This window comes from Hemitrygon akajei, chromosome 11, assembly GCF_048418815.1.
Source record: "Hemitrygon akajei chromosome 11, sHemAka1.3, whole genome shotgun sequence".
NCBI lineage: Eukaryota > Metazoa > Chordata > Chondrichthyes > Myliobatiformes > Dasyatidae > Hemitrygon > Hemitrygon akajei.
In genome coordinates, this window is record NC_133134.1 from 73,600,081 (window position 1) to 73,617,846 (window position 17,766).

At 46.2% G+C, this 17,766-nt stretch overlaps 1 protein-coding gene across 3 annotated transcripts in view; it reads left to right on the forward strand.

Annotated features, from left to right (window-relative positions):
* rab13 (RAB13, member RAS oncogene family) overlaps positions 1-16,761 on the forward strand; it is a 57,383-nt gene extending 40,622 nt beyond the window's left edge. For all 3 annotated transcript variants that reach the window (XM_073061127.1, XM_073061125.1, XM_073061126.1), the window contains 2 exons: positions 9,214-9,264; positions 11,422-16,761. In XM_073061127.1, coding sequence (XP_072917228.1) covers positions 9,214-9,264; positions 11,422-11,499 — 129 coding nt within the window. In that variant the 3' untranslated portion in view covers positions 11,500-16,761. The remainder of the gene's footprint in view (positions 1-9,213; positions 9,265-11,421) is intronic.
* Positions 16,762-17,766: the final 1,005 nt, after the last annotated feature.

Here is a 17,766-nt window from a genome sequence, read left to right on the forward strand (position 1 = left end):
TGTCATTCTTCAGTGCACGAGGAGAACAAGATGATTGTTACTCCAGATCTGATGCAGCACAAAAACATAATAAAAATAAAAGCAATCTTATGAAAACACAATGAACACATAACTGTTGAGTGTGACCATATATACATAAGATTAGATTGTATTCTCAGTGGCCACTTTCTTAGGTACAGCTGTACACTTACAGGTAATCTAAAGTCTAATCAGCCAATCACGTGGCAGCAACTCAATGCACTGAAGTAGTGGTCGCCAACCCGTCAATCGCGATTGACTGGTCGATCTTTGAGACTTTCCCAGCAGATCCTGAAAAAAAAAAGAAAAAGAAATATACAAATACAGTTGAGAGATTGTTTCCGGGTTGCGGGGTTTTTGTTCCGTTCTTTCTGCCCAGTGCGCATGTGCGTAGCCCCCCCCCCGCACCACACAGTGTAATTCAGTGGTCCCCAACCACCAGGCCGATATGAAACGACGTGATTCATCTGCACCTTTCCTCATTCCCTGTCAGCCCACTGTTGAACTTGAACCCACGCGAGGTCATCAGTTGCTTAAACGCAGTGATACTCTTGCGCCAGGGTTCACTGGTTGACCTCGGGTAACCGGCCACCTTGCTGTTGCTGCTGGCCTGGAGCGCGGACAGATGGGCGCCACCTCTAAACCTCTTTAGCAAACTGAATGTTTGTGGGGAACCCGGTGCTAAAATATTCGCAGACGACTCAATTTGGGCTCAGGGTTCCGTAAGTATCAGAGCAGCTACCTCACTGCGATCTACTGAAAGTCATCCCTCAAGCCAAACCTTTGTCGGCCGATAGATCCTACAAGGGGGGCAGGTGGGTGCCCTGTCGCACTCCTCGCTCGGTCGGTCAGTCGATCTCTCCGGACTGCGACCGCCGCGTCCCCAGTATGGGAACAGCCGCACCTGGCCATGGCGTCTGGCGGCGGGCGCTGTCTAATGAGGCAATGGAGCCCTCAAAACTGCTTCGGTACCTTGACTCCAAGCACCCTGCACATAAAGACAAACACGTTGAGTTTTTTTTCCAGTGGAAAAAACGTGAGCAAGCGGGATAGCAGCTAAGTGCTGAGAGCCATTTAAACTAAATTGTGGAATAGACTGGACATAAGGAACCTGCTTCGAGTTCCGCTGTATTCTGGTCATGTTTTAACACACCCACCCCCCATCGGCCGGTCCGCGGTGCAAAAAAGGGTGGTGACCCCTGGTGTTCATGCATTATCTCTACTTCCGGGTCGCGGGGTTTTGCTTCCGGTATTTTCTGCCCCGGTGCGCATGTGTGTAACTAATCGATTTGGGGTTGATCTTGCCTTTCACTAAGGCCGAAGTAGGGGATCTTGAGCTTAAAAAGGTTGGTGACCACTACACTAAAGCATGCAGGCATGGCCAAGAGGTTCAGTTATTGTTCAGACCAAACATCAGAATGTGTTCTAAGTGACTTTGACCGTGGAATGATTGTTGGTGCCAGAAGGGATGGTTTGAGTATCTTGTTGAATGCTGATCTCCCAGGACTTTCATGTACAATGGTGTCTAGAGTTTACAGAGAATGGTGCGAGAAAACAAAAACCATCCAGTGGGTGGCATTTCTGTGGGTGAAAATGCCTTGTTAATAAGATTCAAGATTGTTTAATGTCATTTCCAGTACACAAGTACGTAATAATTGTTACTCCAGATCCAATGCAGCAGAAAAAAAACTCAATAAGATAAGACATAATAATAAAAAACACAATAAATATAATTATGTAAACTGGCTTATGAGCTGTACAGAGATGGAGTGTATCTCCATAAAGTGATGCTCGGCACAGGAGTGTCTGTACTAAAGGTGACTGAGAGGAAATGATAAAGTGGACAAAGTAGTGGAGGTTGGGGGTGTGGGGATTGGCCAGACTAGTTCAAGCTGACAGAAAGACAGTAACTCACATAACAACTGTGGTGTGCAGAAGAGCATCTCTGAATGCACGACATGTCAAACCTTGGAACAGATGGGCTATAGAAGCAGAAGGCCACGAACGTACACTCAGTGGCCACTTTATTAAGTACAGAAAGTAGCTAGTAAAGTGGGCACTGAGTGTATGCATAGACTGATTGTACATAAGTGACTCTAGCTGCAGGAGTATCGGAACACACAAGGAAGGACTCTGAAAGGAAACATAAATCATGCATGACCTGGTGAAAAATATATTTCAAAATACGATTGTAGAGGAACGTAACTATTCAATAAGATTATGGCACCGCTTTCCTACAGTGTGTGATGTGAGGGTGAATCCTGATTAAAATCAGAATGTGGAACCCAACGGGCCCTGGGTGTGTCCCTTTGCTCAGTTTCCACATCCGTCTACATTCATATAGTCCTGTGCAAAAGTCTGAGGCTTTTCTCAATGTGGAATGGAGAGCGAATTTATATCTGGTGGGAGCAAAGGACATTGGCAGTGATGTGGGTGATGCACCGCGGGAGGGGTGTGGGACAGGTGGCAGGGAAGGAATGTCAGGGGCAGGGGGTGGCGTGGGTGCAGACGCACATAACCCTGAGACACCGGGGCAGCAAGGTCATTTGATCTGAAACAATTGGTTTATTGATCATTACAGAATCTCTTTCTTTTGCTTCCCACTCCCTCCCATCTCCCTTCCCCTTTTCAGAGATATGATTGCCCTCTCCCTGCCCCCTTCCCACAATAGAGACCCATATCTGAATCGTTTATCGTCACTCATATATGACATGAATTTTCTTTTTGCGGCAGCAGTACAGCTCAACACATAAAATTATTACAGCACTGAGCAAAAACCTTGGGCTCACTAGCTATGTGTATGTGTCTAAGACTTTTGCACAGTACCCTATGGTGTGGTTAATTTGCTGTTTACATTTCAGAAGCATGCAAGTATGTTATTTCTTTCTCTCTCATTCCTCCGTTAACTGTTTACTAAAGGTTAATGGGGTTTAAAATAACCAGGGCTTTTTTCCTGGGGAACTGAGCCTTGTTTCAAGTAAGGGAATCCACTTCCTGTTGAGTCAGAAGCGAGACAAAGGCTGCCCTTCCCCATCCCCGCTCCTCGCTGTGATCTGCGTTGAGTCTGGCTTGCCCACTGGTCCCTGTGCACACTGACTAACTGGCTCCTGTCCGAACCTAGTCTGGGATTGCCCTTAAGTCCATTCACGCCCTCCACTGCTATTTCCAGGCGGATGTGCAAGACCCCAGGGCATTATCTGAAGATCCTCTCTGATACCCTGAGCTCAGTGTTAGTCACCCAGAGAGGTGGAGCTGATCAATGCTAATCTAAAAAAGTGCTCTTCGTCTGCGATGGGACGTGCTGGCATTGGGGAGGGTTTCAGAGGAGGTTCACGAGAATGATTCTGGGAATGAAAGGGTTAACATGCGAGGCGTGTTGATGGCTCTGGGTCTGTACTCACAGGAATTTAGATGAATGAAGAGACCACTTCTTTTCACGTTATGTCTCAGTGATCTGGATGACTAAACTGAGGACTTTGTGGCCCAGTCTGCAGGCAGTATGAAGACAGGTGGAGGGGAATGTGGTGTTGATGAGCAGGAAGTCTGCAGAAGGATCTAGACTAATTAGGAGAACGAGCAAAGAAATGGCAGATGGAATATTTTATTTTTATTCAGAGATACAGTGTGGAATAAGCCCTTCTGGTCCTTCGAGCTGCACCTACAGCAACCCCCGATTTAACCGTTTCCTAATCACGGGACAATTTACACTGACCGATTAACCTACTAATCGGTACATCTTTGGACTGTGGGGCTGGATCTGGAGCACCAGGAGGAAATTCACACATACTGCAGGGAGGAACTTACAAACTCCTTTCAGACAGCACCAGGATTGAACTCTGAATGCCAAAACCCAGGCTGTAACAGCATGGCACTGACTGTTACACTACCATGGCGATAGTGTAAGGGAAGTGTAGGGTCTTGCACTTTGGTAGAAGGAATAAAGGTGTAGATGATTTTCTAAGAAATCTTCCGGAGAAAATCCAGAAAACAGAGGTGCAAAGGGAATTAGGAGTCCTTGTACAGGATTCCCCAAGTGTTAACTTTCAGGTTGAATTGGTGGTAAGGAAGGCAAATGCTGTGTTTGCATTAATTTTGGAAGGACTAGAATATGAAACAAGGATGTATGGCTGAGGCTTTATAAGGCATCAGTCATACCACACTTGGAGTACTGTGAGCAGTTTTGGACCCCTTATCCAAGAAAGGATTTGTGGCATTGGAGAGGGCCCAGAGGAGGTACACAAGAAGTATCTTGGGAACGAAAGGGTTAACGTGTGAGGAGCATTTTGTGGCTCTGGGCCTGTACTTGCTGGAGTTCAGAAGAATAGGAAGGGAATCTCATTGAAACCTAACAAATATTGAAAGGCATAGACAGAGTGCACGTGGAGAGGATGTTTCCAATAATATGAGTCTAGGACCAGAGGGCACAGCCTCAGACGACTCTTAAAACAGAGATGAGGCAGAATTTCATTAGCCAGACAATGGTGAATCTGTGGAATTCATTGCCAAATGTGTTGGTTTTTATGGTCTTATTGTCTCAAAATTTGAGACACTAGACAAGGGAGCAATTCTCTGTCAGTCATAAGTCTAGGAGTACTTTCCATATGACATAGAATTAGGCCATTCAGCCAACTTAGTCTACTCCAGCATTAATTCCATCATGGCTGATTTATTATCCCTCTCAACCCCATTCTCCTGCCTTCTCCCCAAAATCAAATCATTAAAAAGAGGTGACATAGAGTCGGAAGGTGTTGAATCATTGTGGAGAGAGCTAAGGAACTGCAAGGGTAGTAAGACCCTGATGGGAGTTGGGAACTGCAAACAGTAGTAAGGATGTGGCAAACAGATTACAACGGGAGATAGAAAATGCACGCCAAAAGGGCAAGGTTACAATAGTTGTGGGGGCTTCAATATGCAGATAAGTTGGGAAAATCAGATTGGTTGTTGGATTCCAGGAGGGGGAATTTCTAGACTGCCTACGAGATGGGCTTTTAGAGCAGCTCGTGGCTGAACCCACCAGGGGATCAGCTATTCCGGACTGGGTGTTGTGGAATGAACCAGGATTGATTAGAGAGCTTAAGGTAAAAGAACCCTTAAGGGAAAGTGATCATAATATAATGGAATTCACCCTGAAATTTGAAAAGGAGATGCTAAAGTCAGATGTATCCGCATTACAGTGGAGTAAAGAGAATTACAGAGGCATGAGAGAGGAGTTGGCCAGAATGGATTGGAAAAGAACACTGGCAGGGATGACAGCAGAGTAGCAATGGCTGGAATTTCTGGAAGCAATTTGTAAGGCACAGGATATATACATCCCAAAGAGGAAGAAGTATTCTAAAGGAAAGATGACACAACCATGGCTAACAAGAGAAGTCAAAGCCAGCATAAAAGCCAGAGAGAGGGCAGATAATAGAGCAAAAATTAGTGGGGAGTCAGAGGACTGTGAAGCTTTTAAAAACCAACAGAAGGCAATGAAAAAATCATTAAGACAGTAAAGATGGAATATGATAATAAGTTAGCCATTGATATTAAAGAGGATACCAAAAGTTTCTTCAGATACATAAAGTGCAAAAGAGAGGCAAGAGTAGTTATCAGACCGCTGAAAAATGATGCTGAAGAGGTAGTAATGGGGGATAAGAAAATGGCGGAGAAACTGAATAAAGTATTTTGCATCACTGTGGAAGACACTAGCAGTGTGGTGGATGTTCCAGGTGTCAGGGGTCATGAAGTGTGTGAAGTCACCATTACTAGAGAGAAGGTTCACCAGATTCTGGAATGGCTCTGGAAGACTGAAAAATTGCAAAGGTCTCTCCACTCTTCAAGAAGGGAGAGAGGCAGAATAAAGGAAACTGTAGGCCAGTTAGTTTGACTTCGGTGGTTGGTAAGATGTTGGAGTCGATTATTAAGGATGAGGTCTCAGGGTACTTGGAGGCATGTAATAAAACAGGCTGTAGTCAGCATGGTTTCCTCAAGGGAAAATCTTGCCTGACCAATCTGTTGAAATTCTTTGAAGAAATAACAAGCAGGATAGACAAAGAAGAATCGGTTGATGTTGTGTACTTGGATTTTCAGAAAGCCTTTAAAAAGGTGCCAACAAGGTACTTAACAAGCTAAGAGCCCATGGTATTAGAGGAAATCTTCTAGCATGGATAAAGCAGTGGCTGATTGACAGGAGGCAAAGAATGGGAATAAAGGGAGTCTGATTGGCTGCTGGTGTTCCACAGGGGTCTGTGTTGAGACTGATTCTTCTTGTGTTATATGTTGGTGATTTGGATGATGGAATTGATGGCTTTGTTGCAAAATTTGCTGACAATATGAAAATAGATGGACAGGCAGGTAGTTTTGAGGAAGTAGGGAAGCTACTAAAGGACTTTAACAGATTAGGAGAATGGCCAAAAAATGGCCAATGAAATACGATGTTGGGAAGAACATGGTCATGCACAGTAGTAGGAGAAATGAAAGGATTGGCTATTTTCTAAACGGACAGAAAATACAAAAAACTGAGATGCAAAGGGACTTTGGAGTCTTTGAGCGGGATTCCCTAAAGGTTAGTTTGCAGGTTGAGTCTGCAGTGAAGAAGGCAAATGCAGTGTTAGCATTCATTTCAAGAGGATGTAATTGTTAGACTTTATAAAGCACTGGTGTCTCAATTGAGCATTGAGAGCAGTCTTGGTCCCCTTACCTAAGAAAATGTGCTGAAACTGAGGAGGGTTCAAAGGACATTCACGAAAATGAATGGATTGAGTGACCTGAAGAACATTTATGAAGAACATTTGACGGCTCTGGGCCTATCTTCACTAAAATTCAGAAGAATGAGGGGTGACCTCATTGAAACTATTGACTAGTGAAAGGCCTTGACGAAGTTGATGTGGAGAGGATGTTTCCTATGACGGGAGAATCAAGACCAGAGGACACAGTCTCAGAATAGAGGGGTGTCTGTTTAGAATAGAGATGAGGAGGAATTTCTTCAGCCAGAGAGTGGTGAATCTGTGGAATTCTTTGCCCCAGCAGCTATGGAGGCCATTTCTTTATGTCTATCTAAGGCAGAGGTTGAAAGGTCAGATTCTTGATTGGTCAGGGCGTGAAGGGATTCGGGGAGATGGCAGGTGATTGGGGGTGAGAGGAAAATTGGATCAGCCATGATGAAATGGCAGTGCAGACTTGATGGGCCAAATGGCCTAATTCTAATGGTCTTGCGGTAACCTTTGATGCCCATACCATTCAAGAGCCTATCAACCATTTTAAATATATCCAGTGACTTGGCCTCCACAGATTCTGCACTCTGCATAAAGAAATTTCTCCTCATCTCTATTCTAATGGGACTTATTTGCTATTCTGCACCTGTGCCCTTTGGTCCCAGAACCCCGCCCCATAGGAAACATCCTCTTCATGTGCACCCTAGGCCTTTCAATATCAGAAAGGTTTCAATGACCAAAAGTACAGGAAGCAGAACCTTTGAACATTTTTTTAGATTGTTACGCGAGGGAGAAGGACTAACACAGGAAAGTGGAGTCAACTCGGTGATGGAATGGATCAGATATGGCAGAACAAAATTTAGGGGCCAAGTGGCATGCTGATGCTCCTGATTTGCGAAATCAGGGCCAGAACGAAGAATCAGAGTTATTATCACTGACTATGTCATGAAATTTGTGGCAGCAGTGCATTTAAATATGGAAGATTTTGGTTAATTGGGTCATCGGTTAATTGGGACAGCTGCTTATTTGGGACAACTCTTAAAGAACAAAAACAAATCCAGAAAATAGCCAGGATTCCCTTTGTTTATTTTGGATACTTTGTTTAATTGGACGGGAGAATGTTGCTGAACAGCTTCTAACTAGCGCTAGTTGTGATAATTGGTGAGAAATAAGCCGCGAGACAATTCAGAACTGTTTTGCTCACTGGGGTTTCTAACAATCAGGCTTGGAGATGCCAGAAACAGCCGGGAGTGAAAATGAAACAGTTCCACTACTTCAAGTTAGGAACTATGAAAAATTTGAAGGTGTTGACAACCTTCTTGAATGTTACAATGAAAATGAAGATTTAGAGGATGCAATCATCAAAGGTTGTGTTTAAAGGCTTTCTACTATCTGCACCAGGTGTCTGCACTGATCTTGTCTATTTACAGTCAATCGTACACTGGATGAATTCTCCATCGATAACTGTTAGGAATTAATACAGTTTTATAATACTGTAGTAGTATTGGTAGCATTCTAATTTGTGTTTTTTAATACCTTTTTTAGCTGTTTCCATGAAATTTTGGCTAATTTGGCAGTCGCTTAATTGCACCAAAATACACTGGTCCTAATGTGTCCCAATTAACTGGAAATCTACTGCACATAAAAATTACCATAAGCTACAAAATAAATTCAAGATTGTTTAAAGTAATTTCCAGTACACAAGTGTAAAGGGGAATGAAATAATGATTACTTTTGTTCCATCACAGCACAAAAGAACACAATAATAAAAAAACCCACAATAAATATAAATACATAAGATAACTTGTATACGTGATTGGATTGTATGTCCATAAAATGATGCTAGGCACAGGAGTGTCTGTACACAAGGTGACTGACAAGAAATGATGAAGTAGTGGTGTTGGTGGGTGTAGAGGGCTGGGTTAGTGTGGGTGGAGGTATTGATCAGCCTTACTGCTTGGGGAAAGAAACTTCTTTTTGAGTTTGGTGGTCCTGGTGTGGATGGTAGCCTCCTCCCTGATGGGAGTGGGATGAACAGTTCATGAACAGGGTGGGTGGGATCCTTCATGATGTATCTGGCCCTTCTCCAGCACCTGCCTGATGGTGAGTAGGCCGGTACCGATGATGCATTCTGCAGTTTTGATTGCCTGTTGTAGAGCCTTCCTGCCCACCTCAGTGAAGTTTCTGTTCCAAGCAGTGATGCTGTCTGCCGTGCATCTGCAGGATGATGTGAGTATAGATGAGAAAGACAAATAATGAGGTAATGTTCATGGACCGTTCAGAAATCTGATGGCAAAACTGTTCCTAAGACTTTGAGTGTGTGTCTTCACTCCTCTGTCGTGGTAGTAATGAGAAAAGTGCATGCCCTGGATGGTGAGGGTCCTTCACGATCGATGCTGCCTTCTTGAGGCATCGCCTTTTGAAGATGTCCTTGATGATGGGGAGGGTTTATTTATGTCTGCCTATTTATTTATTATTGTCATTTGCCTCTCGTTTCCAATAGGCTTTCCAGACCCTGGCTCAGGATATATTGATAAAATCAAGCAAGAAGTCGGTAAGTTTACGCCTTCTTTGACATCCATACAGTGCATCATCTTGCGGTCCCGCGTGTAGAAGGCTCGCAGGTTGCCACACTGGAGCATCAGACTTAGGGGAGTCCTGATGGAACTTTATTAAAACTCCAAGATGCATAACTAGGGTAGGCAGTCAGATCTAAATTAGAGATCAGCTGTACGGTACATGGAGAGAGATCAGTCGTTTTGTCAAATCAAATCAGTGAGGATTGTTCTGGGCAGCCATGCTTCTGTCACCAATGTAGCATCCCCACAACTCACTGACCCTAACCCGTATGTTCTTCCACACTCCAAACACATTCCAAATTCTTTTTCCCAGGGTTAGAAAGGTCAAGTAGCAGAGGGCATGCATTTAAGGAAAGCAGGGAAGTTGTTTTGTTTAAAATACAGATTCAGATATAATTATCACATGTGTGTCAAAACACACAGAGAAATGTGTTGTTCGCATTAACAACCAGCACACGCAAGGATCAACTAGTCTGCAAGTGTTGCCACTCCTTTCTGTGCCAACATAGCTTGCCTACAATGTTCAGCAGAAGAACAACAAAACAAACCCCTTTCCCACTACTCTCCCTCTCCCTCTCTACTCCTTCCCCTCCCTCTGCTTCCTCTTGCCTCCCCTTCTCACCCTTCCCCTCCCTCTCCCCCTCTCCAACGCCCCCCACGTCCAATCCTTGCACTCTCCCTCCCCCGCTTCTCTGTCCAGGACAGGCCGCCTCCAGTCCCTGGCCCCTGGAGTCTCAGACGTCGGGTTTCCCAGCACAGGAAGTGTCAGTTGCTCAGAACAGACCGCCAGGCTGATGGTAGAAAGGATTTAATATAATGGCTTTTGAGAGGCTTTAGACAGATATAAGAGTGTGCAGGGAATGGAGGGATATGGATCATGTGCAGGAAGAAAGGATTGGGTTTAATCTTTGTATCTTGGTCCAAAAGGCCTGTTCCTGTGCTGCTCTCTTTCTGCAAACTCCTTCCCTCTTTGCCTGCTCCTCAGTCTGCATAAGAAGATACTGGCACCATGCCCAGCTTGTGGATACCCCATGCACACAGGCAGAGTGGCACGGCAGAACTGCACTGGGCCATAACCCGGAGGTCATTGGGTCAGAACCACCCTCTGCTACAACTTGGAGTGGAATAGCAGTTAGCCTAAAGCTTTACAGCACTAGCGACCACAGTTGGGGTTCAGTTCCCGCTGCTGTCTGTAAGGAATTTGTACATTCTCCCACTTTCCAAAAGGACATATGGGTTAAGGTTAGTAAGTTGTAGCCGTGCAATATTGGCACTGGAAGCACGGCAACGCTTGTGGCTGCCCCCAACACTTCTTTGGACTGTGTCGACCGTTAACACAAACTACACATTTAGAATTAGAATCAGATTTAATATCACCAGCATATGTCATAAAATATGTTGCTTTGCAGCATCAGTACAGTGCAATACATTAAAGAATTACTACAAGTTACAGTAAGAAACATATAAAAACGATTTTAGTCCAAAAATAGGACAAAAAGTCAGCTGGTGTTCTTTGTCCATTCAGAAATCTGATGGCAGAGGGGAAGAACCTGTTCCTAACGTGTTGAGTGTATATCTTCAGGCTCCTGTGCATCGTCCCACAAAGGCACTGGAGGAACTGAGTAGATCAAGCAACATCTATGGAGGGAGATGGATGGGGTCCAGATGAAGGATTGCAACCCAAGATGTCAACTGTCCATTTCCCTGCACAGATGCTGCCTGACCATCTGAGATCCTCCAGTATCTGGTGCATTGGCTCTGATGGTTTGATGTCTGATGGGGCATCATGGTACAGCTCATGGCATCAGAGTTTGGAGTTCAATTCTAGCTGTAAGGAGCTTTTACGCTCTTCCCATGACCAAGAAGGTTTCCTCCCACAGTCCAAAGACGTACTGGTTAGTAAGTTAATTGGTCATTGTAAATTGCCCTGTGATTAGGCTGGGGTTAAACAGGTGGGAGGATGGGCGGTGTGGCTCGTTGGGCTGGAAGGGCCTGTTCTGTGCCAGATCTCTAAATAAAATATTAATCTCAACTGGGAGGGAGTTGTTACGCAACAGCTGATGGCTTTCTAAATCTCAATTTATGGATTATGTGTCTCCTTTGAGTCTGATCTTATCTTCTACCAACCCTAGGGCATCGGTTCTCCTGGCTCCAAGACTCCGCTGGACAGTCCACAGAAAAGCAGTTCCTCCAAATGCTCCTTGATTTAAACCTAGTTAATCCCGCGCACACCACAGACCTCCAGAAACACCTGTCTGACCATCTGTGGATAACTTATTGAGTTCAACCGTCTGTGTGGGGAGGGGTCCGTCAGATCATTCTGACATCTCATGGTTTGTGTTCACTTGAATCTACTCATCTCCTGTCTCCAACAACCCCTCTACCTCTTTCCTTTATCTTTCACTTTTTTTCTTCTCCATTCTTTCCATTCTTGTGCTCCCTCCTTTTTCCCCTCTCCCCCTCTCCCCCTCTCTCTTCTTCCCCTCTCTCACCCCATCTCTCCTCATCCCCCCTCCTTCCTCTCCCCTCTCCTCTTTCCCCACACTCTCTCCCCCTCATCTTCTCTTTCTCTCTCTCTCTCTCTCTCTCTCTCTGACATTCCCCCTCCCCAATATGTCGAGCCTGGAAGTGAGTGATTAATCATTGCTTTGCTCTGGGTATGTAGGTACAACTGCCATTGAGGATTGGGTGTGTCCACTTGCCCTTTATGGGGGAGGGGGAGATGGGGGTTGGACATAAGCTGTGCATCAGAACTGTGGTGTTTCTACCAGTGTATTATTCAGTGCAGTGTTACAAACTTTTACTTTATCCTGTTTTGAAGAGCAAGACTTCCTTCAGCCTTAGAGTTACCTTAGCAGGGAAACCAAGTTCCCAACCGGCTACTTTGAAATTCCCAATCCACTTGCAAACAGAATGAATATTATGATTACACAATGATGGGACCTGGGACAGAGGGTGATTCTATTCAAACCCTTCCAACACCCCCCATCCCCCCATGAACACGTAAGCCCCAGAATGAAAAGGGAAAGCAGGAAGATACTGGGGCAAAAGGTTAATAGGTCAATCTCATCTCCCCACCACCACCACCCCAGCACATAAATGCGAGACGTTGGAAATGCAAACGCGGGTGGAGGTTTGCATTGGGCAGCATCTATGGAGAGGAATAAAGAGTCAACATCTTGGGCTGAGCCCCTTCCTGAACTCTTCATCCCTCTCCATGCCTGACCTGCTGAGTTCCTCATGGATTTTGTGTTTGTTGAGCTGATGTGCCTCAGTCATCCATCCTCTTAAACCGGTAGCCTCAGGTCATGATGGAGAAGCTAAAGACCCCATGCCTGTGGCTCAGAGATGTGGGATCCGCTGGATTCCACCTGAGACTGTAGTAAATGATAACCTCCATAGGCCGACCATAACCTCACACTCCATTTGACCAGCTCTCCCACTCCAGGACACTTCCTCTGTCACTGTGATCTTTCTAAACACGAGATGCTGCAGATGCTGGAAATCTGGAGCAACACACACAAAAAGCTGGAGGAACTCAGCATCTTTGGAAATAAATAAACAGTCGGCACTTTGGGACTTCCACCATGTCTGGAAAGGAAGGGGAAGAAGAATAAGAAAGTGGGAGAGGGCGAGGAGTACAAGCTGGCAGGTGATGGCTGAGACCAGGTGAGGAAGAAGAGGGGTGAATGGGGAAGAGGGGGGTGAAGTAAGAAGCTGGGAGGTGATGAGTGGAAGAGGTAAAGGGCTGATGAAGAAGGAATCTCATCGGAGAGCACAGTGGACCATGAAAGAAAGGGGAGGAAGAGGGGAATCTGAGGAAGGTGAGGAGAAGTGAAGGGATAACCAGAATTGCGAATGGGAAAAGAGGAGAGAGAAATTACTGAAAGTTAGAGAAATCAGTGTTCGTGCTGTCAGGTTGGAGGCTACCCAGACGGAATATGAAGTGTTGCTCCCCCAACCTGAGAGTGGCCTCGTCGTGGCAGTAGAAGAGGCCATTGACCAACGTAGAACTGAGTGGTCAACGGGAGATCCTGCCTTTCGCAGCAGACAGAGTGAAGGTGCTCGCCGAAGCAGACCCCTAGTTGTGGCTTCTGCCCCCCTTCCTTTCCAGTGCTGAAGAGGGGCCTGAACCCGATACACGGATGTAGCCTGACCTGCTGAGTTCCTGCAGCATTTTGTGTGTGTGTGTGTGTGTGTGTGCAGTGGTCTTTATGTTAGCTGCGGCTGGAGAAGGAGTGGCGTGTCCCGGGAGGCGCTACGCCAATACACCCCAGCACCAGCGTGCATTGGGGAGGGGGACACAATTAAAGGCCCGTGGCAGCTCTGGTTTGGGAGAATGAGGATCAGAAACGGGTAGTCACCTCTACCCAGAACACATGTTGCACCCACCAGTTGAAATGCGGGCGGCCTCCTGTCTTCTTGCACTTCTACCACTCCAGGCAGCAGTGGCTCACCCCAGCTGTCCTGTAGAGTACGTCTTGTGAATCAGGGCATCATCTGTGAGAAGCCAGGAAGCCTTTAGCTAGGTTGTGCTGACTGCTACAATGACATTGGGCAGAGATGGTCCAGAGTTTGAGTTGATAACAGCAACACAATAGAGCCCACAGTTTGGTGTGGGCATGAGGAGAGATAGCAGCACCATTACTTATCTTCTCTTGGCTGAAATGTGCTTGGCATTTCAAATCCTTCTTAGTCGTAGAGAGGGAAATGGGCCATTCTGCCCTTGGAGGCCATCAGCCATCCATCTACACACGTCCCATTTTTAATTCTCCCCACCCCAGATTCTACTGTTCAGACCATACAGGAGTATGGTCAGAGCCCACTGACATAGCTGATCTCTTCCCCAGCCCTATTCTCCCCATAATCCTTAACCCCATGCCAACAAGGTCTTATCAATCTCTGTCTTCAGTACATCCAATGACTTGGCCTCCACAGGTTCACTATTTCTGTTCTAAAGGGACGCCTTTAATCTGAGGCTGTGCCCTCTGGTCTTAGACTCTCCCACAATTGGAAACGGGCTCTTCATGCCCACCCTATCAATGAGATTCCTCTTCCCTCCCCCCTCCATCATCCTAAACTGTTATAAGTGTACACAGAGACGATGGGGTGAGGCTGGTTTGCACAAGGTACTGAGCTGCTGATCACAACCCTCTGTGATTCCTCGACCAAACACTTTGTCCAGAGGAGAAGCAGGAGCCGGAGAGGTTTAAGACATAGGAACAAGATTAGGCCACTTGGCCCATTGAGTCTGCACCACCATTTCATCACCATCTTAAGCCCATCACCCCTATGGGGCACAGGCCGCTGACGGCAGCTCACCAGAGTCCCCTGTCTTGGGTCAGTCTTTCAAGCTTCCGGGTGATGATCCTTCCTGTCCCAGGGATGAGGTCATTGGAGCTTCTGTTGGTATTTCTGTGGCTCTGGGTTTTAACAGGATGGGGTTACTAACCCCATACCCAGCCCTCCACCTTTCACAGCCAGGCTTGGGACTGTCCGTGGTGAAGTTGCTATTCCATCACGACTGAAATATTATCCCTCTCAACTCCTTTCTCCCCGTAACATTTGACACCCTGGCTAATCAAGAACTATCAACCTCCACTTTAAATATACCAGTGACTTGGCCTCCACAACCATCTGTACCACAGTCAACCTAAAGAAATCCCTCCTCATTTCTGTTCTAAAGGGATGTCCTTCTATTCTGAGGCAGGTCCTAGACTCCCCCAATATAGGAAACTTTCTCGCCACATCCAGGCCTATCAACCTATATAAGTGTAAGGGTGGGGAGAATTCTGGTGCTTGAATTGAAGACATAGTTTCAATGGCAGAGTAATGGAAGCCAGGACTACTGGAATTAGAGGAGCTTGAAGATTTTGGATAAGGTTATAGGGGTAGAAAAATGTCTACCAGCTTCAAAAGAAGATATACTCAGTAGCCACTTTATTAGGTATCTAATCAGCCAATCGTGTGGCAGCAACTCACTGCATAAAAGCATGCAGACATGGTCAAGAGGTTCAGTTGTTGTTCAGACCAAACATCAAAAAGGAGAAGAAATGTGATCTAAGTGACTTAGACTGTGGAATGGTGGGGTGGTTTGAGTATCTCAGAAACTGCTGATCTCCTGGGATTTTCACACTCAACAGTCTCTAGAGTTTTCAGAGAATTCAATGAGTGGCAGTTCTGTGGGCAAAAATGCCTTGTTATTGAGAGAGGTCAGAGGAGAATGGCCACTTGTTCAAGTTGACAGGAAGGCGACAGAAACAAACAACAGTGGTGTGCAGAAGGGCATTGTGGTGAACTACATATACCTGTCTGGACACGCCCCCCTCACTGCTCCTGTGGCTCCTCCCACTGACCCTGGTATAAAGGCGATTGAGGCCTGAGCCCTGCCCTCAGTCTCCAGGATGTAGCATGGTGGTCAATTGCTGCTTGTTCTTTCTTCCAGTCAATAAAAGCCGATATCTCGCCTCAGGTCTCAGAGAGTTATTGATGGTGCAACAATTTTATTGACTGGAATGTGGAAGGCATGTCTGACCACACAACACATTGAACCTTGCAGTGGATGGGCTAGGACAGCAGACTACACTGGGTTCCACTCCTGTACCTTATAAAGTGGCCGCAGTAATATATCCTAAGTTGTCTGTTTTCTCTGGAGCAGTGAAGGCTGAGGGGAGTTCATAAAATTATGATAGGCATAGTTGGAGTAGACGAGTACTTTACCCCAGGGTAGAAGTGTCAAATCATAAACACAAGAGATTCTGCAGATGCTGGAAATCTTGAGCAACACACATAAAATCTTGGAGGAACTCAGCACATTGGGCGGCATCTATGGAGGGACTATAAACAGTCAATGCTCCGGATCCAGACCCTTCCTCAGCACCGGGGAAAAAGCAAATATGCTAGAGGGCGACTGTACATTTGAGGGGGTGGGGGAGAAAGTTCTTGGAACAGGCTGCAGGGGGTGGTGTTGAAAGCACATAGGGTGGTTGTGATCAACAGGCTTATGGGTGGGATGTGCAGGGAATGGAGGGATATCGACCATCCACCGGCAGGCAGGATTAATTTAATCTGGCGTCATGTTCAGCACAGACATGGTGGTTCCTGTGCTGTACGTTTGCACATTCACCTGACTCCACCTTCAATGTTGGCTCTGAAGGGTTGCCTACAGGCACATCAGTGGCTGCACTTCTCCACCCTCACAACGGGGTCCGGGGGAATGTGCCCCACCGCAGCGTGTGTGCCCAGGCCGAGACTCCCCTCCCCGTCCCTCAGCTGCCGTGACTGGGCGGAATGCCGCAGCGGCAGAGGTACAGTCGGTAAGCCCCTTCCGGTTTGGAAGTACAGGGTTGCACTAGGGATTGAGCTCTAACCAGGGTAGTGGGATCTTTCTGTACTACATTCCCACCTTTTTTTTAATCGTGCTGTACTTTAAAGTGGATGTCATGAAAGACATATAAATGTTATTACTTCCATTGTTTGTTTTTCTTTCTCATTTGGTTTTCCGTGTGCATGTTACTGAGCAGCGATTGTGTGAAGGAAAGCACCGCGTTGCGTGTTGGCCGATTGTGAATTTAGCTCTGTCAATAGTGTCTTAAACTTCACACTATTGTGCAATTCACAAATCACTCCCACACTGCCTGGAAACCTCTGTCGTTGCCGATAACACACTCTTGCTCCTTGCGCAAGGAGAACAGCGTGGCCCCGGTTGTGAAGCCAGGACAGAAACTGCTATTTTTCCCACAGAATCCTCTCATCAGTTACGGATATTGACCGTTTGGTCAACCGTGTATGCTTTGAGTTCCTTACTTGCGAGATCAAATGCCATTCACAATAGAGGTGTTAACAATCAACAGAAACTACAAGCCGACACCCAATGATGTTTCGAAGTTAGTAAAGCAATCGTCCTCTAGTTGGGTGTCTTTCACATCCTTTTAACCGTTTTTCTGTCTTCAGCAACCCCTGTTGTGTAAAGGGAAGCTGTGTTCTACACAGACTTTTCTAAAATATTGTGTCATTTCAGAGGCTCCATTTATCTGGGTGGAGTCCAGCTGCCCCGAACCTTCCCACATCTCTGCACACCTCGAATTCAGTCCCTAAGTATCTCACTTTCCCCTGTCCACTCACTCACTCTCTCTCTCTCCCCTCCCTCTCTCAGTCCTCTAGCTGCCCTCCCCCTCTCTTTTTGTTTTCCCCTTCTCTTCTCCCCAAGCTTTTAAAGACAGGCTTTAATTGTCACGTGTCGCTTTATGTTAAAGGACGAACACGTTCTGAGGGTGGTTCTGGGGGCGGGCTGCAAGTGTCGCCACGCTTCGCACGCCCTCGACGTACTAACCCTAACCCGTACACCTTGGGACTGTGGGAGGAAACCGGGGAACATACAACTCCGATATCCGGCGATATCCTGCTAATCACACGCTACCGTGCCGTCACGTAGCTTTGAATGTCTGGGCGATCTAAATGCTCTAGACATTTCTTGA